Source organism: Arachis hypogaea, chromosome 1 (assembly GCF_003086295.3).
Source record: "Arachis hypogaea cultivar Tifrunner chromosome 1, arahy.Tifrunner.gnm2.J5K5, whole genome shotgun sequence".
NCBI classification, from domain to species: domain Eukaryota; kingdom Viridiplantae; phylum Streptophyta; class Magnoliopsida; order Fabales; family Fabaceae; genus Arachis; species Arachis hypogaea.
In genome coordinates this window covers 102,317,113-102,340,529 of record NC_092036.1, presented here as the reverse complement: position 1 = coordinate 102,340,529, position 23,417 = coordinate 102,317,113, and the positions used below count along the sequence as shown (strand labels likewise).

At 33.8% G+C, this 23,417-nt stretch overlaps 4 protein-coding genes across 5 annotated transcripts; 2 read left to right on the top strand and 2 right to left on the bottom strand.

Moving 5' to 3' along the window:
• The first annotated feature begins 4,448 nt into the window (after positions 1-4,448).
• Positions 4,449-8,294, top strand: LOC112704977 (serine/arginine-rich SC35-like splicing factor SCL28). The gene is made up of 7 exons (XM_025755841.3): positions 4,449-4,818; positions 4,960-5,037; positions 5,273-5,437; positions 5,560-5,621; positions 5,762-5,801; positions 7,266-7,631; positions 8,006-8,294. The coding sequence occupies exons 1-7, from the start codon at positions 4,643-4,645 to the stop codon at positions 8,013-8,015; spliced, it is 897 nt and encodes a 298-aa protein (XP_025611626.1). The 5' UTR covers positions 4,449-4,642; the 3' UTR covers positions 8,016-8,294.
• Positions 8,295-9,914: 1,620 nt separating this feature from the next.
• LOC112704968 (probable 1-deoxy-D-xylulose-5-phosphate synthase, chloroplastic) lies at positions 9,915-14,045 on the top strand. Its single transcript, XM_025755833.3, has 10 exons — positions 9,915-10,495; positions 10,749-10,877; positions 10,985-11,149; positions 11,239-11,389; positions 11,524-11,795; positions 11,890-12,163; positions 12,398-12,705; positions 12,853-13,134; positions 13,223-13,507; positions 13,625-14,045. Exons 1-10 carry the CDS (start codon positions 10,352-10,354, stop codon positions 13,772-13,774), a joined length of 2,160 nt encoding a protein of 719 aa, XP_025611618.1. The 5' UTR covers positions 9,915-10,351; the 3' UTR covers positions 13,775-14,045.
• A 2,309-nt stretch (positions 14,046-16,354) lies between these two features.
• LOC112704960 (heavy metal-associated isoprenylated plant protein 19-like) lies at positions 16,355-17,065 on the bottom strand. Its single transcript, XM_025755825.2, has 2 exons — positions 16,898-17,065; positions 16,355-16,755 (listed from the first exon to the last, which is right to left on the bottom strand). Exons 1-2 carry the CDS (start codon positions 17,010-17,012, stop codon positions 16,478-16,480), a joined length of 393 nt encoding a protein of 130 aa, XP_025611610.1. The 5' UTR covers positions 17,013-17,065; the 3' UTR covers positions 16,355-16,477.
• Positions 17,066-20,112: 3,047 nt separating this feature from the next.
• On the bottom strand, positions 20,113-22,739 carry LOC112704944 (pentatricopeptide repeat-containing protein At2g36980, mitochondrial-like). 2 transcript variants are annotated; one of them, XM_025755809.3, is made up of 2 exons: positions 22,529-22,739; positions 20,113-22,115 (listed from the first exon to the last, which is right to left on the bottom strand). In XM_025755809.3, exon 2 carries the CDS (start codon positions 22,060-22,062, stop codon positions 20,167-20,169), a length of 1,896 nt encoding a protein of 631 aa, XP_025611594.1. In that variant the 5' UTR covers positions 22,063-22,115; positions 22,529-22,739; the 3' UTR covers positions 20,113-20,166. The 2 variants fall into 2 exon arrangements, with proteins under 2 accessions (XP_025611594.1, XP_025611602.1); XM_025755817.3 differs by having other exon boundaries at positions 22,572-22,739.
• Between the last annotated feature and the right edge of the window lie 678 nt (positions 22,740-23,417).

Sequence of the window (23,417 nt, the reverse complement as noted above, 5' to 3'; positions counted from 1 at the left end):
CAACAGTAGCATTGCTACCACTTCTCGCTCGTAACAAACAACAGCAAAAACAAATTAATCAAGACAGCTCGAAAAATGGAGTGAGAGCGTAAGGTAGATAAAAGCGGAACAAAATAGAAAGAGATGTCAAGCACAAGCAGAATGGGTTTTGTTTTACCAAGGTAAAGGAAGAGTAGTGGTGGCTCTTGGAAACAATTTCCACAACTGACTCCGACAACAACATTTATGGCCCAAGAGGCTCCAACAAACAATGGAAAATCAAAAGTAGAAGCAGAACATACCCTTCTCTAGTGGCCTCCTCCACCTGCGACGGAGGCAACCACAATGACAGTGGAAGAACTTAAGATCGGCTCTGTCTCGCGGTGTGGTGGAAGGTAGCAGTATCTCGGTAGTTCAGCTATCTGGGACCAAGCACTCTTTCTTTTCTGGTAATATATATAAAGTAGGTGTCGGGTTTGTTAAGCTTCAGCAGAGCTCCCCTTTCTCTCTCCCGTTCGCACGCCCGCTTCTCTGCCCTGTTGGCGATGACGATGGCCTAAACTGGGACGACGACGGTCTCAATCAACAGCAGTGGCGGTGACGGGACTCCCTCCTTCTTCTTCCCCGTCGTGGCTCTCCTCTTTCTCCATGGAAGTTCTGCGACCTCACCGTCTCTCATCTCTCGTGTGTTTCTTCATTTTTCTCTGCGACAGTGATGGCGGCACCCAGCTCCGCCGACATCGTCTCTTCCCTCTTCTCCCTCTCTTCTTCCTTTCTTCTCCACTCGCTCGCTCTCTGATTCCTGTCTCTCCTCTCTTTCTCTTTTTCTTTGTCCTGTCTCTGAGTCTGAATATATGTATTTTACTGAAATTATGGTAGAATTAGGGATTTTAGGATTGGGTTTGGGAAAAGTGGGGTAAAGGTGGTTTAGGAATTTTATAAAAATTTGAGGGTAAAATAGTAATTGAAAACTAAATATATTCATTATTTAGTTTTCAAAACTCAGATGTTACAAAATATGAGGTAGCTCATGGCGATTAGTCATCAAATAAACCCAAGTAAAGCATGAATAATCATTAATGAAAATGACAAAGTATCGAGCTCCTCCAATAGAAACAGTGAGAGTAGGGTCCCAAACATCAGAGTGGATGAGATCAAAAGAAGAGCAAGCCAGAGATGAATTATTGTAAAATGATCAAACAGGTTGTTTGGCAGTTTGACAAGAAATGCAATCAAAAGACTCATTATTAACCTGACCAAAATACCTTGAGACACAAGAGGACGTAATTTTTCTAAAGAGCTGTGGACAAGACAGTAATGTCACAAGTGAAGGGTAGATGGAAAAGAAGCAGCACAGAGATTTGACATAGAAGATTCTCGATTTCAAACAACCTTCCGACCTTACGTCCAGTCTTGATGATTTGTCTCATCTAACAATCCTGTATACGACAATCAGAAATAGAAAAATTAACATCAAAATCAAGATCAACAAGTTGACCAACAGAAATAAGATTAAAGTTTAATTTTGGAATATAATAAGTATCAGGGAATTAAGAGTTGACTGGAAAATAGAACCGACCCTTGTATGTCGCGTGTAAGAGAGAACCATCAGCAGTATTGACAGAAGGTGCATTTGTACTGGTAGACAAAGACGAAAAAAGATGACACAAAAAAAACACGTGATTAAAGCAATTGGAATCAAAATACCATTTAGAATTACCTGGAGGAGTAAAAAAAGCAGCAAGAGTATTACCAGAAAGGGAGAGAATATGCTTAAGAAGAGACGCAATATCAGATAGAGAGATAGGAGACGGGTTGAGAGGAGCAGAGGTGGTAGTTTCAGTAGTAGCAGCAACAGCAAAAGCAGACACATTCTTGGAAAAATTGGGACGAGAATGATACTTGAGGTGATCAGGACATGGTGGACGAGCAAGATAGGTAGTAATCAAATGTCCTGAGAGCTTGTAGTAATGGCAGAACAATTGTTGACAATTGTAACTAATGTGACCTTTCTGTTGACATTTGCGACATTCAACAGAAGGACAGTTTGAAAAGAGGTGCCCAGAACGGTTACAGTTTCGATAGAAATTTACCCTTTCTGTCTGTGGTAGCAAAAATATCTAATTTTTCTATAATATTAGATATAAAGATCAAAGAGAATAGAGAAAAATATAAATTTAGGGCCGAAAATGAAAAAATGGACGGCAGAATTAAAAAGAGCTCACAAAAAAATCTTAAGGGGGTCTCACTATCTGCCACATCAGTCGCCACGTCAGATGCCACATCAGTAGAGAATGCCACGTAGCAACGCGTGATAGGAGAAGGAAAATGCGTCAACACTGATGGGGATAGGGAGGTGGAACGCGGGTCGAGATCCAGAAGAACGCGGGCGGAAGCGGGTCCTGGGTCGTTTATGGCTGACACATGGCACTCTGTGATGCCGTTGATCCTGGGCGTGGATCCAACAGTGTTGGAAGCGTCTGGAGGGAGGAGAATCTGAAGCAGAAACTGATCTTCAGGTGGCGCGTGAGGGCGCGTCCGGTGGCGATTTTGGATGCGTTGGAATCGCAACGACGAGATGAACACGGTGGTAACGGCGGTGACGAACTAAAGCATTGGAAAAGGATTGAAAAACGAGGTCAAAGAACACTGCGGTAGGGGTGTGCATGCCCGGCCTGACCCGAAGACCCGGTCCAGTCCCGAACACTTTAGGGGCTAATTTGGTGTGATTTCACCGGGTCTGAGGCCGGGTATGTGTCTCAAAAATAGACCCGGTCATCATACACAATTAATATTTTATGTTATTAGTGATGGATGATGGCTATTCTTTTGTGACATTTAAGTATTGTAAATCTTAATATTTTGTGTTATTAGTTATTATAAGACTATAAGTTAATGTTTTATGTTTAAAATGCATAAGATTTTAGACTAATGCATAATATTGTATTATTTGTATTGATTTAAATATTTGGTGTTATTAGACAATATTAGTATTGATTATGGTTATACTTTAATTTTAGAGAAGAGTTGGTTCTTGTTGTATTTTTCTAAGTGAATTTTACTATGTCAAATAATGGTTGGAGTCTTGGAAATTTGGATATTTTCACATGCTAGCTTATAAGAAGGTATAAAGGTAATGTAATGTTAACGGTCCGGTTTTTATTCGATATAATTGTGACCCGAAAGTGTATATATTTCATTGGGTCTAGGGCCGGGTTCGGGTCTAATAAATAGGCCCAGTATATATTTCGGATCGGGTCTGAGTCACATCAAACTCGGTTTCACCCGACCCATGCACACCCCTAACTGCCGGAAGAGAAAAACAAAGAGGCTATGAACAAATTTTCATGAAAAAAAAAACCTATGCTCTTGATACCATGTTAGAAACAAAAGAATAATCTGAAGAGTGTATTATTGAGTGAGTATGCAAAGGTACAATGTACAAATGTATATATAGGTGTTAGAAGAATCAAAACAATAAAAACATAAAATCCTACAATAAATACACATATATGCTATATAAATATAAATGATACTAACTGATCCTAATTATACTCTAACAAAAATAAATTTAATTATTCTATTTATCTTTATAATTTCACAACACGTATAATTAAATTTATATATTTTTTAAATTGAGTTTCTATATTACTTTTATTTTTGTACCGACATTCTTTTCATATTGAAAATATTAAAATTAATAAAATATTCTTTTTAAAAATTATATAATTAAAAATGTAGTTAAATTTTTAATTGTTGATATCTTTAATTTATAAAAAAATATTCTATTAATTTTAATATTTTTTATATTAATAAAAATATAATAAAAATTTAATTAAAAAATTATAAAAATTTAATTATAAATTTAATAAAATTATAAAGACCAATAAAATAATTAAACTTTAAAAATATTATAAGTTGAAGAAGTATATATTTTGGTCCTCTAATTTATCTATGTCGTGTGAAGTACTTGGTACACTTTTTTGTTTCTACTACGAGAGTTGAAACCAAATTAGAATTGAACAAGCAGAACTCTTTATGATAAATGGCATGATGGTTGTATTATATTTTTGTTCTTGTGATGGTTGTATTATATACTCCTAAGGTTGCTGTAAGTTATGGTTAATATGTGTTGGTCTTGTCATTTTTTTTAAACAACGGGCTGAGAAAGAGAGAACTAAATATAAACTACTCTAAGGACTACGGAGAATAACACATTAGTTAGTACTTTTTTTTGTCGCAAATTATGTCAGGTAAAATTCGAACTCAAGACCTCTGAAAAAAAAAAGGGGACCAATGACATCGAGCTACATCTCATTGGCTCATTAGTTAGTACTCACCAGAAATTCTTTTTTATGATTATTGTCGTAAGGCCCAGGTTTCAAAATTTGACTGGACTGGTCTCAACTTAAAACAAAGTCCAATAAGAATTTATTACAAAAAAATGTATTTTTCTAACTTTTTGTAGTATTAAACTATTAATTTTCTCAGCCAATACTTTTCCGATTGTGCCCCCTGTGCTTTTGCAATAGGTTGGGGTTAGGGTTTAGCTCCCATTATATTTCTTGGTAGTTATTTTTCCAAGGAGGGTTTATCTACCTCTCGTAATTGTTGGGTGATATCGAGAGAGAGAGAGAGAGAGAGAGAGCCTGTGCGTCGAAGAATGGCGAGGTACCGAAGCCGGAGCAGAAGCTACAGCCCTCGCCGCCGGAGCAGAACACCGCCGCGCGAACGCAAGCGCTACGACGACGATCGCTACGGCGACAGCAGGTCCTACAGGGATCGCCGCTCTCCACTCCCTTCTGGCCTTCTTGTTCGTAATCTCCCCCTTGATGCTAGGTATCTCCTTTTCTCGCTTTTTTGTTTGTCGCGAGGCTTTGGCTTTCATTTTTTTCGTTTATTGTGTATTTGTTACGTTTTATCGAGCCAATTGTTTACCACAATCGAATTGAAATGTGTTCTTTTATGTAAACTGTACAGGCCTGAAGATCTTAGGGGTCCATTTGAGCGCTTTGGACCTGTGAAGGATGTTTATCTTCCTAAGAATTATTACACTGGGTACGTCTGCTTTTTCGTATCGTAATGTTATTAATACAGAGTCGTTGGATTTTGCTTATGCCGTTTTGTTTATCTTTTTGCACTGTTTGCTTTGAGATGATTATTATGTTGGTCTGGATTGCTCAGCCTTAAATCCATGCATTTCTTATCTTAAATTTTGGGGTTCTGTTATTAATATTTATTATTGGGATATTTGTTTTCATACCATTGCGATTTTGTTGAATGGAACATGCAGTGAGCCTCGGGGATTTGGGTTTGTGAAGTATCGATATGGTGAAGATGCAGCTGAGGCAAAGCAACAGCTTAATCATACCACCATTGGTGGGCGTGAAATAAGAATTGTGTTTGCCGAGGAAAACCGGAAAACCCCTCAGGAGATGCGTGTCATTTCTCGTGGAAGGTGAGATCACAGTTTGATTTACTTGCTGCCTTTCTGGTTTTTGCTAATATGTTTCTCTTCTGTGCTGATCTTGTTAATGTCTAATTTTCGATTTGCATTTGGTTTGCTTTATATTACATAAGTGGTCGACAAGGAGGTAGCAGGAGGAGGAATCGGTCAAGGTCCCCAAGACGCCGATATAGATGTTAGTTCAACCACTCACTTTTGCTTCTTAATCAGTTTCCAAATGCAAATGATACTCTCTCTCCCATTTTATCATTGGGTTTAAACTTTCTATTGAAAAATATTTGTCTTAAGTTGTAATATTTTTGTTTGTGTTGGCAGCTTATTCTCGGTCTCCAACACCAGCTCGAGATTATTCAAGGTGTGTGTTTTACACAGTAGTATTGTGTGTGACAACTTCATTGGCCAGTTAATATGTTATAGTTTGCATTGCCCAAATTTTTGCCATATCATATTCTCTGGGGTAATATCTTTGGATCATCCTTATTTTCTCAGTAATGATGGGAAGTCTACATTTCAAGCTGTTAACATTATATGTAACAATTTGATCTCAGAAGATAACTTTATTTTTCTAAGTGGTGAGTGTTTTTATTTTAGCTTCAGTATGACTGGTTTCTGATCTTTCATATGAACGTCACAAGTGAATGCTGTATTTGTGAGATTTTTGGTTGGAGATCATTATGATCGAAGTTTGCTTGCCGGAGTTATTGGTGGTGAAAGCAAATATTACCCTGTTTGTTTTGTTTCTTAACTTTGTTATCAGACTTATATTTTGCTAGTATGTTTATGCTGGAAGACATTTGTAGTGGCAAGCTGGTTTATGGGTACCAATGTTACTGTTCCTAGCTCAATAAGAGTATAACTTGCAGGTTGACTTCTCAGTATTAGAATCTGCCAATCCTTTGACCGTGTCACTTTGATGACCCTCCTTTAATGTGCATAGCATAAGTGGATATTGAATGATATCTGCTTATGGTCTTCTTTATGCAGATAATAAAGTGTATTGGATCCAGACTTTAAAGATGGGTTAATAAAGATTAACGAGTAAAGAGGCTTAAAGTGATGTGCAACTTGCTCATGCTTCTATCAAAGATTCTTCATATGAAATATCACATATCAAATTTCCCTTATTCTGCCAGTTGCTGGACTTTCCCTCTTTTTGGCATTTGGTTTCTAGCTTGAAGAATGGTTCAAATAAGTACATCTTTTGTTTTCCTTATATAAATTATCTGTAACAAAGATTATATTTAGTTTAATATCTTGTTTTGCGTATACTATCCAGTTAAGAAAGAATATAAAGCTTATATTTGGCCAAAGAAAATCATCCACAAAGAATGGAAGCCAAAGTTTATACGAGTAGAGATATGATGACAATTGTGCAAGAAAGATAGTTGTGGTTTTAGAAAGTTGGGACAAAGAGCTATGAAGTTACAAGATGCTGGTCTTGCAGTGCATCATTCATAACTGTCTGTGTGGATCCGAGTGTCATGTATTTGTCCAGAAACTATTGAAAGGTACAGGTAAAGGTCATATTTTGGCTAATTAGATTTAGAAGGAGAAGTAAGTATTGGTTTTCGTCTGAAAACAAAAACTAGTTTTGGTTTAGTGTTGTGGTAAATGTGGTTAATCATCTTGTAGGTAGGGTTGTAATTTCCTGTACAGTTTGCTGTAGTTTTAAATATCCATATCCCTCTTGGTTTATGAAATGACCATGGATGTTGTTTGTTGTAGTTCTATTTCTTGATATGTGTAGGATGTATGATTTTGGTGAGATAGCCATATTATTATTAACTTCTTTAACTAGGATTTCTTGATGTTGATGTAGGAGTGGCAGGGGCAAGGGCAGGGATAGGGAAGATTACTATTCTCCTGACCGATCAAGATCTTATTCTAGGTCACGCTCTCCTAGTGATGGCAAGGACTATAGGAGGTCTCCACATCCCAGGTCTCGTTCTCCTAGTGATGCGAAGGACTATCGGAGATCTCACTCTCCTAGTGATGGGAAGGGCTACAGGAGGTCCCCACATCCCAGGTCTCCCTCTCCTAGAGCTGAGAAGGATTACAGGAGGTCTCCGAGTCCCAGGGAGAATGGTCGGAGTCCTAATGAGAAGAGGGCTCGCACACCTAGCAGATCAAAGAGTCCTAGGCGTAATGGCCGCAGTCCTTCTAGATCTGGTTCACAATCTTACAGGTACGAGCCCAATGCTTCAAAATGTTTTCAATTCTGGTCATGGCAAATTTCTGTCAATATGAAGTATTATTACATTCTCTGAGAATCTTGTGGAGGCAGATGGAATTCTAAACTAATCTGGTAGCGGAAGTACAAATCTGAAACAACTGAATAAACTAATGGTCTCATTAGTATGGCGAAATACTGATCTTGAGCTTATTGTTATGGAAAAATTGCGGTCTATATTTAGTGTTAAGCTTAGATTCTTATGTTCGTAACTACTTTCTTCTATGTCATGTCGCATGGGGATTTCATCTGCTGATGCTGTAGGTGTATATTTTATTCATAAGTGACCTTTATATAATTTCTTGAATTTGATTTTTTTTTTTTTGCAGTCCACGCTGATTAGCCATCAAGATGTGTTTTTGGAGGAGTGGGGGTTAATTCAATTGGGTCATGTTTGTGGCTGCGTACTGTACCTACATGTTGGAATCGATATTGTTAATATTAGTCTGTAGGCGACAACACGTTTAAATGTGAAGTATACTTGATGCTTATCATTCTGGAGTACTATTTCATCTGTGGCCCTTATATTGTTCATTAGCTATTTCTGAGTTAGCTGAAAACTTGTTACTTTACGTATTATCTGGCTTGTGAAATGAGATCACTCGTATTTTCGTTGCATTTGTTCCGCTCATGGGAATATCATGTAACTTACCATTTCGCAGTTGGCCAATAAAAACTAAAACAATTCAACATCCAATCCGGTTTCTATCACTCTCAAGACTATGCAGTTGACAATGGAAAAGTTATAAAATCGTTATTAACCGTCATTCATACTTCTCAATAAAACGTTATTATAGATAAGAGTGCCAAACTTATTTTAGGTTAATAATGCTAGTATATCTCATGGCCAAAATAGTTAGCGTCTTCGTTGTCATTTTTATTTTTGTTAGATATTGTATTCTCCTGAAGGTAATGAATGAAACAGTGGATTGGTATTTATTCAAACTAAAAAACTATCATGGCCACTCACGTCTTGTCAGGATGTATGAAAATATGAAATAATATATGTCACGCGCTTAGACTTGTTGGCTTATATATAGGTTAAGTACTATGATTAGTTGAACAAAAACCTAATTTAGTAACCACATGCCACTTACAAAATATTGAAAAAGTCTAAGGAACTAATTATATCATGAGCTAACTCAAGTCAATTTTTTGTATTTTTAGTTTTAAAATTCAAAAAATTAGAAGTATCAAAATTCGAAAAATTAGAAGTATTGGAAAGTTACTTTTTCTTTTTTATAACAGACCTCCTATTTTAAAACTAGTTGACTGTAGTTAGCTATACTCCTAATTGGTTATAGGTTTCCTCTATTAACAGAACGAGTGGAGCCAACTTTGTATGGGCAAGATAAGTTGCTAGCAAAACTTGTCTAAAAGTTGAATCAGCTTCCTAAAAGTAGGGTCGGTAGTGCGCCTCGCCCTTTGGCCTTAACTGATTTGATACACATAGTAAAGTTGGTTGATAATTAATTTATAGGACTTGTTAATGACTATCTTTGAGAGTATTATTTAAGAAGTATCTATATTTTTTTTGTTTCCTTTTCTCCCTTTTGAGTCAAACACTTGCTTTGGCTAGTTCGCTTAGAAAATAAAAAACCAACCAGTTATCATTTTCATCCGTACATGTGGTCAATTTTATTCAACGTTCTGTTGACTTATCGCGTTGTAAGTAACAGAGGGGAAATGATAGTTATTTGAACAATATTCTTCTTCCCGTCGTAGTGCTGCCAAGGAAAAATAATAAATAAAACATGAAAGAGGTTTATAATTTAATTAATATAATTTTGTTAATTAGAAAGGTGGAAGAGAAGGCTAAAAAAATATTGTGAAGACCCGAAAGATGATTAATTTGTTTTTCTATTTAACTCACAAATGCTCTATAAATATTTAAAAATAATTATTTGTATATAAAAAATTAGTTAATTATTTATATAAAATATAAATTAAAATATAAAATATATATTAAAAATATACAAACAATACATATTTTATACACAAATACATAAAAGTAATCAAACGTTAGAAGAAACAATGCACATATTAACCAATTTGGATTGGTAGAATGGTCAATTCACTCGTCTTTTTATATAAGTATGGCGAGTTTGAATCCTACTTTGTATGCAGCAACTTTCTTTGCATTTTGAGTTTCACTTTCGGTTATTATCGATGAAAAAGAACAAAAAACAAGTCCGTCCAGCAGCATAGCATAGCATACATTTATCTGAAAGAATCTATCCGTTCGTGATTTCCTCTTACGTGGCCCAATGGCATCCCTCTTTTCTTGACCAAAACACAACACCCTTTCATGAAATGAATGAACCTGTCTTGTTAGAATCGCTTCCACCTTCCACTTTGTACTTCAAAACACTTCCCTCCTTCTCTCTTTCTCTCTCTATCAATTCTCAACCACACACTTTCTTATATTATTATTATATTACAACTTACTATTACTATCAGCATTGTTGTATTCAATGCCATCATCCATCCACCATCACCACCATCACTCACAATCTGTTGTTATTGTTGGTGTTAGTGCCATCTGATTGACATTTCCCATTTACTCACAAACACTCTCTCTTTCTCTGCTATAAAAGGGTCTCTCTTTCTTGTACTTCCTCTCCATTTTCTTGGTACTTCTCTCTGAGTTTCTTCTGTTTTCTACCTACAACTTCATGGATCTCTGTGCATTCTCATATTCTGCATTTGTGAGCCCTGCAACTGCAACTGCTTCTGATCCTCGGAGATCAAGTTCTCTTGCTTCTCACTCTCAATGGGGTCTGGATCTGCTTAATCAATCGCAGCACAGGTTCAACCAGGTTAACAAATGATTCATACTTCATTCTCAGATAACTCACTACAATCTACTCTCATTGCATGTATGAAGGAATACCCATTAGTGCTTTGCCTGCAAAGATTCTAGCTTTAGTTCAATACTAGCTTATTTGCCTTCTTTTGTTTGCCCAATTTCACATGTTTATTTTGAAGTCTCAAAATTTAGATGGCACTTGCTGATGATAGAAATGGGTATCTTAAAGCGTTTCTGAAATCTGAATGGATATAAATGAATAGGTGAAGAAAAAATCAAGTGGGGTATATGCATCCCTATCAGAGAGGGGAGAGTATTATGCTCAAAGACCGCCAACTCCGCTGTTGGACACCATAAACTATCCAATTCATATGAAAAACCTCTCTACCAAGGTATGCTTATAGAAAGCAGGTAGCATATGCTCCTTGTTTTGTAGCCAAAAACAGAAAATTGTAGTCATGTCAAAATCTTGTTTATAACCTTAATATTGATTATGCAGGAGCTCAAGCAACTCGCCGATGAGCTACGTTCTGATGTAATTTTCAGTGTTTCAAAAACTGGGGGTCATCTAGGATCAAGTCTAGGTGTTGTCGAACTCACTGTTGCGCTCCATTATGTCTTCAATGCCCCTCAAGACAAGATATTGTGGGATGTTGGTCACCAGGTTGGTTTATCAATCTCTTTTGTGTTTTGCATTGTTTGTTTTGGGTGACGGGTTGTTCTGAATTGGACAATCTTGTATGGAATCCGCAGTCTTACCCACACAAAATACTCACCGGTCGGAGGGATAAGATGCACACCATGAGGCAGACAAATGGATTATCTGGATTTACAAAACGCTCCGAAAGTGAATATGATAGTTTTGGCACTGGTCACAGCTCAACAACTATTTCAGCTGGACTTGGTAATTCTTCCATCTATTGTCTAACTATGAACACAGCATGTTTCAAGCCATAGTTTTGACAAAAAGATGGTTTATAAATTAGAATATTGGATTGTGATTTGGCTTTAACTTTCAATAATTTGTTGGACAAACAGGAATGGCTGTTGGGAGAGATCTTAAGGGAAGAAAGAATAATGTAGTTGCCGTTATTGGTGATGGTGCCATGACAGCAGGGCAAGCTTATGAAGCCATGAACAATGCCGGATATCTCGATTCTGACATGATTGTTATTCTAAACGACAACAAACAGGTCTCTTTACCTACTGCTACACTTGATGGACCGATACCACCAGTAGGAGCTTTGAGCAGTGCTCTCAGTAGGTTGCAGTCGAACAGGCCTCTTAGAGAATTGAGAGAGGTTGCCAAGGTGAGTAATGCATTACATGAGTTTATAAGTAAGGAACTTGTGCTGCCACAAATTATTATTGAAACCGATAATATACGGAATGATATCTTTGCAGGGTGTTACTAAAAGCATTGGAGGCCCTATGCATGAATTGGCTGCAAAAGTTGATGAATATGCTCGTGGCATGATTGGTGGTTCCGGATCAACACTTTTTGAAGAGCTTGGACTCTACTACATTGGCCCTGTTGATGGTCATAACATAGATGATCTTGTTTCCATTCTCAATGAAGTTAAAAGTACTAAAACCACTGGTCCTGTTCTGATCCATGTTGTCACTGAGAAAGGCCGAGGATACCCATATGCAGAAAAAGCAGCAGACAAGTACCATGGTAAAAGAGGCCTTTCAAATTTCTTGAGTTCCATTAATGATCTATAAAATTAATCAAATTTTGGTAATTCAACCCTAGACTACACCACATATATATGAGCTATTATGTGGAACTATCACTTTGAAACACTGCCTGGGAATTAACAAGCATAATCAATGAACTAAAGTAAAATCTTTTAGTTTAGTACTTGCTTGCTATTTTCCTTGCCTGGTGTGATCCCATTTGATTTTGCAGGAGTTGCTAAGTTTGATCCAAAGACTGGAAAGCAATTCAAGGCTAATGCTAGTACCCAGTCTTACACAACATACTTTGCAGAGGCTTTGATTGCAGAAGCAGAAGCCGACAAAGACATTGTTGCAATCCATGCTGCAATGGGAGGTGGCACTGGCATGAATCTCTTCCTTCGTCGATTCCCATCAAGATGCTTTGATGTCGGGATAGCAGAACAGCATGCTGTTACATTTGCTGCAGGTCTAGCTTGTGAAGGTCTCAAGCCTTTCTGTGCAATTTACTCATCATTCATGCAGAGGGCTTATGACCAAGTAAGAATAATAACTCACTCGCTACATTCATTACTGTTTTACAATTTCTCTACGCTTTTATGATAATGATTGTACTGTGATTCTTTATTGTTCAATACATGATTAGTTTATGTAACCAGTGCTCAAAGGACATGTTCTGTGACACAGGTAGTGCATGATGTCGACTTGCAGAAGCTGCCTGTAAGATTTGCAATGGATAGAGCTGGATTAGTTGGTGCAGATGGCCCTACACATTGTGGTTCTTTTGATGTCACTTTTATGGCATGTCTTCCTAACATGGTGGTGATGGCTCCTTCTGATGAAGCAGAGCTTTTCCACATGGTTGCCACTGCAGCAGCCATTGATGATCGCCCTAGTTGTTTCCGATACCCAAGGGGAAACGGCATTGGTGTTGAACTACCACTAGGGAATAAGGGAATTCCTCTTGAGGTATATTAGAAACTTAGAATGGCCACATATATAACTTCATGATGATGATGAGGAATTGCCTAACGTTTGTGTTGTTATTTTTAAACAGATTGGGAAAGGTAGAATATTGATGGAGGGGGAAAGAGTGGCCTTATTGGGCTATGGAGCAGCAGTCCAGAGCTGTCTGGCTGCAGCTTCCTTAGTAGAGCATCATGGCTTGCGCATAACTGTTGCTGATGCACGGTTCTGCAAGCCATTGGATCGTTCCCTCATTCGCAGCCTAGCAAAATCACACGAAGTTTTGATCACTGTCGAAGAAGGATCAATTGGAGGATTCGGGTCTCATGTTGTTCAGTTCATGGCCCTTGATGGTCTTCTAGATGGAAAATTGAAAGTAAAAATCCAAACAAGACTTGTCAACTTAAATTAGAACTAAAGCACTTTTTATATACATCTTTAAAAATATTATAAATCGCGAATAACTCATGTTTTTTGCGTAACAACTGTGCAGTGGAGGCCAATGGTTCTTCCGGATCGTTATATTGACCACGGATCGCCTGTTGATCAATTGTCTGAAGCTGGCCTTGCTCCAACTCAAATAGCAGCAACTGTGTTCAACATACTTGGACAGACAAGGGAGGCACTAGAGGTTATGTCATAAAAAGAGAAATATCAAGAGGGGTTAAATTTTCACTCCCCACAATATACACATGTTAACGATATAAATCACTTTGTGTAACACAAACAAGGTAATATTAGAATGTGAATTAATCACTTTGTGTAACACAAACAAGGTAATATTAGAATGTGAATTATGTAAATGTTAGTAACAATGTAGTTTATCGAATAGTAGTATCAGCTAGTTGCAACTTGCATGGAAGAAATAATGTTAATTTTTCAATGCTATTTGCTGAGGAAGTTGGTTCATGAAATGGCCAAATTTAAAATAGTTTTTCTTTTAGATTGTTTGTTACAAACTCAATCCAAAATTGGGAGAATCTACAAAAGTACCTTGTAGTTTATTTATCCCCTTAGAATAGCTATGAACCTAACATATATAAGACATCAACATAAAATGTAAAATATCAAATTATTCGTTTTGTTGATGCTTCATATTTCCTTACAGAGAAGAGAGAACAAGGAAATACTATGAGTACCTGTTAATTTATTTACATGGCATTTTTGCTTGACCTCTCTCTCATTCTTATCTTTCCTGATTTGCAAATTTGAGACCTCTGTATCTATCACTTATTTGATCATGTTAAAAACATTGATTACTATCACTTACCTAATCATGTTAAAAACATTCCTGATCATGTTAAAAACATTGATTACTAATAATTTATTGCTTAACTTTTACTTTGTACTTAACTATACTTTCCAAATTGTAGTGCTATCATCACTTGCAATTAGCAGAGTTTATTCTAATAACTTTTTATGAGTGAATTATCTGCCTCTTTTACTCAAGAAATAACTCCATAAACTTTGGTCACACATCAATCTTGGTCCAATTTGTGCTTTAGTCGCATGTGGATTGTGGAATAGGTGGAAATTAAAATAAAGATATTTAAAATTTAGTAGAAGTCCATGCAGAGTTGTTTTTATATAAAATTGATAGTTGAAAATCATTTAATAATAATTTAGTCAAATATATCAAAATATGTAACGATTTTTTATTATCAACTTGATAACTGAGTTTTCACCTTAAAATTTTCTTTATACAAAGATTAAGTTTAAATATTGACATGTTATATAATCAGTTCAATAGAAAAAATATTTGATTTATTTTTTATGAATAATTATCAATATTTATTTTCCCCTTCATTTTAATTTATTTTTCGATTGAACCTACTACGTTACATATCAATATTTAAACTTTTACTGTTATGAAAAGACAATTCCGAATATTTTTATATGAGGTTCTATTTATGATAGTGTAAAAAAACTCTACATAATTTATATAACAATAAAAATTACTAATTTCAAACACATTATTTAAAAGATTATCTAGAACATATAGATTTGATTAAAATACCGTGTAAAACAATTTACAAATTAATTATAGAATTTAATTTTGATATACAGTCAGTCAGTATAAAATAATTTTATAAGTGCATCTAATTATATATAGTCGCATCTGTAAATTATTGTTTACATTAACCAATCATCTAAAAAAATAGATGTGATTGCATAAATTGTGTAAAATACTTTATACTGCATCAAAATTAAACTCTTAAATATAGATAGTTCTTTAATTCAAAATTTGTTTTGTTCAGAAAGTAATAGATAAATTCTTAAAAGATTTATATCTCGAATAGATTACTTTTAAAAAAAAATACTAATAAAGTCTTTTATATGATAGTTGAACATGCTTACTTATGACTTTACTCATGTTTGTTTGCACTTGCTAGTTGACAAGTAATAAATGCATATGAGACGATAAGAAGAGCCACGCAGAAGCCAGAACATAGCATGGAACTAACTCTGTTATTTCCAAGACGCACTATGAATATGAATATGCGGAGGCACAACCACTTTCATATTGCTGACTTTGGTGCTATTCTACCCATTCAAGTTGGTACAAGCCACACGCCAATTAGTGCTCTCTGCATACGTAAATTAAATGCCAACAATTAGAAGAAAGTATGTAGACACCACATTAACAAATAAATATAAATAAACAAACAAATGAAGATGTCATCCTCCTTTCAAAACTTATCTATTAGGAAATTGTAATATCAAATGCATTTAATGCTTAAATCGGTGGGTTTCTGAATGGAGAATAGGACGACATTTTCTATAATTCAGCGTACCTGACACCATGAACCTTATCTTCAATTGGTTATTAATTAGCAATACCACAGCCACAACAATTCAAAGTTCTCACTCTATCAACTAATTAATAGAATAATCTAACAAACAATATATAATATAACCAAGAGAATAATGGACAACTGTCACTTTCCAAATATAGAAACAGATGTCAAATCGTTTTCTTACAACATAGCAAGCAAAATGTTCGAAAAAAAAAATAATTTTGATGCAATATACAGTAATTTATTAATTTTATACGCATTCAACTACATAATATCACATCATAAAAAATAATTATTTTTTATAATTGTTGCTTAAAAGAATAGATATAATTACACAACTATGTAAACTATTTTACACTAAAAAAAAAAAAATTATCTACATACATATTATTTTTGTGGGGTTGTATGTAACTATTGCCATTAATTGGCTAATGACACTTAAAATTGTTTAAGAAAAAAGTAGAATCTATTTACAAGTAAAAAATAAAAAGAATAAGGAATAATAAAAGTAGTTTTCCTATGCATGAAGAGACTAATTAATTCTATCTCTACATTAGTGCACATGCATTAGGGTTTTCATCATTGAACATCATCAAAGTTTCAGTGCTAATGCCGCAATATTTTTCAAACACATAATAAGGTGGCACCAAAACAATGCTATCACGTTCATTATTGAATCCATCATTTGAATCCTCATCCCTGTTTTCCACAATCTCCACTTTCTTGCCACTCTTTTTCTTTATCTTCTTCAAAACTTTATTTGGATCAATGCGACCTGTTACCACCACACGGTGTTCGTTCATATCTGTCACGAACTTTTCCACTCCTATAACAAAATCAATGCCACACAGCATAATAATAATAATAATTATCATTATTATTATTAATTATTATTATTATTATTATTATTATTATTATTATTACAAAAATGAAGGAAAAAGAAAAGTGAAGATTAACTGATTAAGTACCTTTACACTTGGAAATGGCTTTTGCAACGGTTCTCTCACAAGCGTTACAATACATTGAGACTTTGTATTCTACGCTTATTACTGTGTCTGGCATAACTTTTTTGTTCTTTCCCATTGAATTCAAAAGTTGAAGAGTGAATGTACCAATGCATGCCGTGTAAAGAAAACTGAAAAGGATTCGAGAAAATATATATTTTGGCCAAGGGTTGTTTGATTCGTTAGAATGGCGTTAGGGCTAGTTATGACCGTTAGGTTGACTCGTGTTTTTTTTTTCTATTCCATAAAAGTTTGAGAAAAAAAAATTGAATTTGATTTTAAATAATTAAATAGAAAATATTAAGTAGAAACAATAAGAAGAAAAATTACATAAGATTGGTCTATTGGACATTTGAATGCTGTTGATCGAAAAAATATTTTTCGATAAGAGTGAATTGATTCAGAATAAGTCAGGTATGGTCTCTCGAAAAGAATTTCGTCATTTCTGTGCAGACGAGGGATTGGAGAAGACGAATTTGAAAGATTGGGGGAGGAGACGTAACGGCGTCGTTTTCGTCTCCAGGGACTTATATGTCCTGTTACGAAAAGTTCCATGCCACCTTGCCTCCGTTACGTGCCACCTCATCGCCACTTCTATCAGCTCAGTCTTTTTCGTCCAGTGCAAACGGCTGCATTCAACGAAAGGACATAAATATCAACGTTTTTCAGGGGTCAGAAACTTTAATGTATTTTCTGTTATTTGAGAACGAAAATATCCAAAAAAAGATCAAAAACAAAAATATCCGTTACTCTAACTATTTTGATGGTTTAGCCAAAATTTGGAGTATGCTTTCAGTATTAGGGTTATAAAAATTACTAATTGAATTTTTTAAGTGCTCATTAGAAGATAAAAATTTAATGGGTTAATAGTCAAACTTATTTCTGAAAAAATCACTTATTTTTTTAAATTAATTCAAAAATAATTTTTTTAATCATATTAATCATTGAAAAATAAAAACGTAAGTTAAATTAGTCTTTCTGTTAGTTAGATGATGACGTGTCATATTAAGTGTCGCATTCCATGATAATATGGTAAGTTAATGTCATGTGTCACAAGATGATTGATTGACATGTCAAATCAGTGATACTTAATACGCCACATGTCACTTACATGTCAAAAAGTTATTTATAATCAAATTAGTCTTTATATAAATTTTTTATTTTTTCTTCATAATATTAAATTTTAAATATTTTTTAGTAGTACTAATTGTAATATTATTTTTTAGACCTTAATAAACAGAAAAAAAAGTTTAGGGGACCAACAATTTTATTAAATTTTGGTCAACATGTAACTAGTAAAAGAAAAGTGAGTAATCCTACATCATTAGATGAAATCTCACATAATTAAAAATATTATTGATGACTACAAATCACAAAAGTTGCTGGTCCCTAATACTCCTCTAAACAAAATTCTCTTTACATAAAATAATAAAAATAATCAAATTATTATAAGTTATTTTGTCATTTATATTTTAAAATTTTATATTTTCAAATTGTAATTTTTTATAGTACAATTTTTTTATTTAAATGAGTTTATTAAATTATAGTTGATTATATATTTAAAAATTTAATATTTTAAATTTTACTAAATGATATAGTAATTATTTTAAAATTTAAATTTTTTAAATTTTTTAAAATTATAATTTTATTATTGTTTAATTTATTAGATAGAACTCTATTAAAGTAGTGGCCTTTGAATGTTAACAATAATAAAATTAAACAATATAATTTAGTGAGTTCTACCAATATTGAAAGATCACTACTTTATTAATATTAAAAGGCCACTACTTTAATAAAATTAAATAATAACACAATTATAATTTTAAACAATTTAAATTTTAAAATATTTACTATATTATTTAGTGAGATTTAAAATATTTAATTTTTAAATATATAATCAATAATAATTTAATAAATTCGTTTAAATAAAAAATGATACTATAAAAAAATTATAATTTAAAAATGTAAAATTTTAAAATATAAATGACAAAATAATTTTATAATAATTTAATTATTTTTATTATTTTATGTAAAGAGAATTTTATTTACTAAAATCTAAAAAATAATATTAAAGTTAGTACTATAAAAATTATTTTAAATTTAATATTATGGAAAAAAATAAAAAATTATATAAAAATTAATTTGATTAATTTTTAAAATTTTAGAGACAAAAATAACTTACATTTGAATTTTTAGGAACTATTTTTATTATAAATCATTTTTTTATGTAAAGTGATACATAGCGTGTTAGGTGTCAATGACCAGACACGTCAACTAATAATTTTATAACATGTAGCATTAATCTACCACGTCATTATGCCACGTGACACTTAATGTGACATGACATCATCTAACTAACGGAAGAACTAATTCGATTTATGTTTTATCTTTCAAAGACTAATATGACTAAAAAAATTATTTGAAAACTAATTTAAAAATAAGTGATCTTTCAAGAACGAATTTAACTATTAAGCCAAAATTTAATCCATTCCATTCCATTTAGATTGTGACAATTTAGCAATATGTCATTTTTACTCTGTACAAAAATAAATTTTCAGAATTTAAAATGTTCTTATCCCTTCCTCTTTCTAACATTATTGCCGAGTCACAGTATGAGTAGAATAGAACAAAAACTCTTATTTACACTGCACCTAAGAAATTTTTGTAAATCATGTATATATCGGTAAATTTATTAGAGGGATTATTCAAATCAACTACAATGGTGGAGATATTAATTTTAGATCGCCAACACCTTTTTTTTTTTCTCTCTCTTATATTTAAATAAACGGCTCCCTATACATTTCCTTATAGTAAGCAATTTTTTTAACACAAAATAGTAGTCTTAGTATTCCCCTTTTTTCAATAAGATAACCAATTAACTTTGATATAAGTCATATAACTGTAGTAAAGAGAGGAACTATAAGTGGAAGAAATAATATCAACAACATTTACTATTTTATACCATTTTCCATGCACCGTTTATACTTGTACTTGCTTTAAGATTAAATTATGTTTTTTTTAAACAGATTTTGTATGGAAAAAAAAAAAGAAAAACTAAACTTGAAAATAAAGATAAATAAATAAGTGCTTATGCAGTTAATTTCCCATATAAACCATTGTTTTATAGACACCAATAATAATAATAATAATAATAATAATAATAATAATAATAATAATAATAATAATAAATAAATAAATAAATAAATAAATAAATAAATAAATAAACCATCGTTTTATAAAGATCCTTCAATATCAAAATTAATTAACCATATGTGTCTCATTTCTAATTCAAGGAAGCACAACATCTTTGATATTTCAGCCATGTGGGGACATGAATTATTACCAGATACAAAAGCTGTAACCTTGTTTCTTATCTCAATCCAACTACTACCAGGCACTTTCCTCACCCCTTGATCCATCATTGCCCTCCTCACCCTCTCTGCTTCCTTCCACTGCCCACTAGCACAATACAAGTTTGACAGCAAAACATAACCAACCTCCTTTTGAGGCTCTAAGTGCTTTAGATATTCTCCCACAGAGCTCCCAGTTCCTAAATCACTATGTGTGTAACATGCTCCAAGAAGAACCTCACATGAATTTGTCCTATCTCTGCTTGTTTTTGAATATTTCTTGGCTAAACTAGTTGCTTCTGCTACATACCCGCCTCGACCGAGCATATCCACCATGCATGCAACGTGATCCATTCCAGGTGAAAGTCCAAATTCCAAACTCATTGATTGAAAGAATGCAAAGCCTTCATCTATTAGGCCTAAGTGACTGCAAGTCATTAGCAGCCCTGTGAAGGTCACTTCATCTGGTCTTATACCGGATGCCACCATTTCTCTGTATAGACAGAGAGCTTCGTCAGCATGCCCGTGTAATCCAAATGCAAATAACATTGAGTTCCATGATACTAGGTCCTTCTCAACAATGCCATGAAAGGAAATCCTAGAACCTTCTATATCCCCACATTTAGCATACATATTAACCAAGCTATTGCCAACGTACAAATGTTTGTCTAAACCATGGTGAATTACGAAACTATGCATCATTTTTCCATATGCTAGTATAGCTAAGCTAGCGCAAGCATGAAGGACTGCTCCAGCTACTAAATCATCAAGCTGAACAGAGTTTCTTGTCATGTCTACAAACATACTCAGAGCTTGCTCTGCATTCCCATTTCTGGTATACCCTGCAAGCATAGAAGTCCAAGAAACAACATCTTTTTCCGGGGCTTGCTGGAAGGCAAGAAAGGCTTTCTGGGTATCTCCTAATTTCATATGGGCATCAATGATGGCATTCCAAGACACTTGATTAAAATCCTCTGAGGAGTTAAATACCTTCATAATAGCATCACTTTGACGATCTAATTTGGCATAAAAGCTTAAAACTGAATTCTTTACCTCCATGGCAGAGCTCCAACCTGAATTAATAACAAAACCATGCACCATGCGTCCATATAATAATTCCATTGACTCGGTGCAAGCATTCATGAGAGCACTGAGAGTCCACTGGTCTGGCAGATATGAACTCTCACACATCTCTTTAAACAGATGCAAGCATGATTCAACTTCTCCGCAACGAGCATGACCTGCGATCATTATATTCCAAGCAATTTCAACCCTTTTAGGCATGCTGCGAAACAACTGGAAAGCCGTTCCAAATTGACAAGTGTTTGCATAAGCAAACAGTAGCGAACACCAAGTGACTTCATTTCTTTCTGTCATCTCATCAAACACTTTACTTGCATCATCAGGACACAGACACTTACCATACATATCAATAAGCGAGTTACCAACAGGAAGAGAAGACCGGTACCCAGAAACAAGAACCAAAGCATGAATTCTGGTTCCAAAAGGAAGACAGGATGCACTGGCGCATACACTTAATGCTGCAGAGTATGAGAAGTCATCAGGTTTTGAATGTGAGATTCTCATGGTGTCAAAGAAATCAAGACTTTCTTGGTGAAGTCCCAAGTGGGAATATGCAGATAGCATGGCGTTCCAAGCAACAGGGTCTCTGTGGGGCATTTCATCGAACAAGTTGCGAGCATGGGAAATTCTACCTGAACGTGCTAAGGCTACGATCTTGGACGTAGTACGGAACAATTCAGAGCGCACGTGACTCATTCAGGTTGGAGTTGAAGTGTGAGAGCAAGTCCATCAAGGAAATGTGGACAATGCTTCAGAACAAAAGAAAAAGTGTTAGTCACTTAATTAATAAATTCCTATCATGCAAAAAAACAGAAAATTTTACAAAATCAACCAATAAATCCTCTTCTTGAGAAATCATGATAGATAATTATTTCATCGTATTTTGACTGAAAATTTAAAATATAAATCCTTAGAGATTTGGGTACTTGAGCTTTAAACTTTCGAAAGTCAAAACATTGTTACGACTAAATGTTCTCTCTTTACAAGTTCCTGCTATATTAATAAACTACTCTAAAACATGACCAAAACAATAACCAAAATCAGACTGGTGTATTTTTAATTTTTTATGAAAATGGTTTCTACTTTTTGGTACAAAATTGTAAGCACTGAAGAAAACATATCTTCCAAACGACAACCAAAATGAGTAGTATTGTTACTTTACATAAATTGAAGCTGATTTTGCAGAATAACCAGGTCCAGTTCACCTGATTAAATTGGTCACAACGTATTTGGACACGCGTTATATTTCGTTCCCTAGTCCAATCAAAATGCAATTTGTAATTCTGTGATCATGTTGTATTTCATATTAGAAAATGTCTTGTATTTTGTGCCTCTGTTAGCAAATGCATGATATTAGGATGGACATGGTTTGGATCTTTTAAAATTCAAACTGGAGAACCTGTTTTGTGGTTCATAAAACCAAATCGAAACTGGATTGAAGAAAGAAATTGGTTTTAAATTCGGTTTAAAAAAACAAAAACCAATTTCAAGTCGGTTTTAGAATTTAAATTTGATCTTAATTTACAAACCGATTTTAAATCTGATTTTTTAATATTCAAATCTAAAATCCGGGTTTTGTTTTTAAATCCAATTTTAAAATCAGATTTTTTAAACCAAAAATTCAGTTTTAAAACCACTTTTAAAACCATTACTGACAAATTAGAATGTCGAGAAGTTCTGCAAACCTACAATCTACATGCGGCTTTGTAACAAAGATGCAAAACATAAACATAAAATGTTCTCACTGCATTTTTCATCATCCAAAATTTTTGTGAAGTTTGTATAAAAAAACATAGATTATTATTAGCAATGGACTATGATAATTTAAATAGTTGCCAAGTAAACTTTTTTTGACTAATAACAAATTTAACTTTTTATCTCTTTGAACTAAATTAATAATTCTATTATATTTTATTTTATTTAGTATTAGTAGCCTACTTATAGTGTATTTTAATGCAAAAATATCAAATAGAATTATTAATTTAGTTTAAAGAGATAAAAAATTAAATTTGTTATTAGTAAAAAAATTTACTATATATCAAATAATGTAT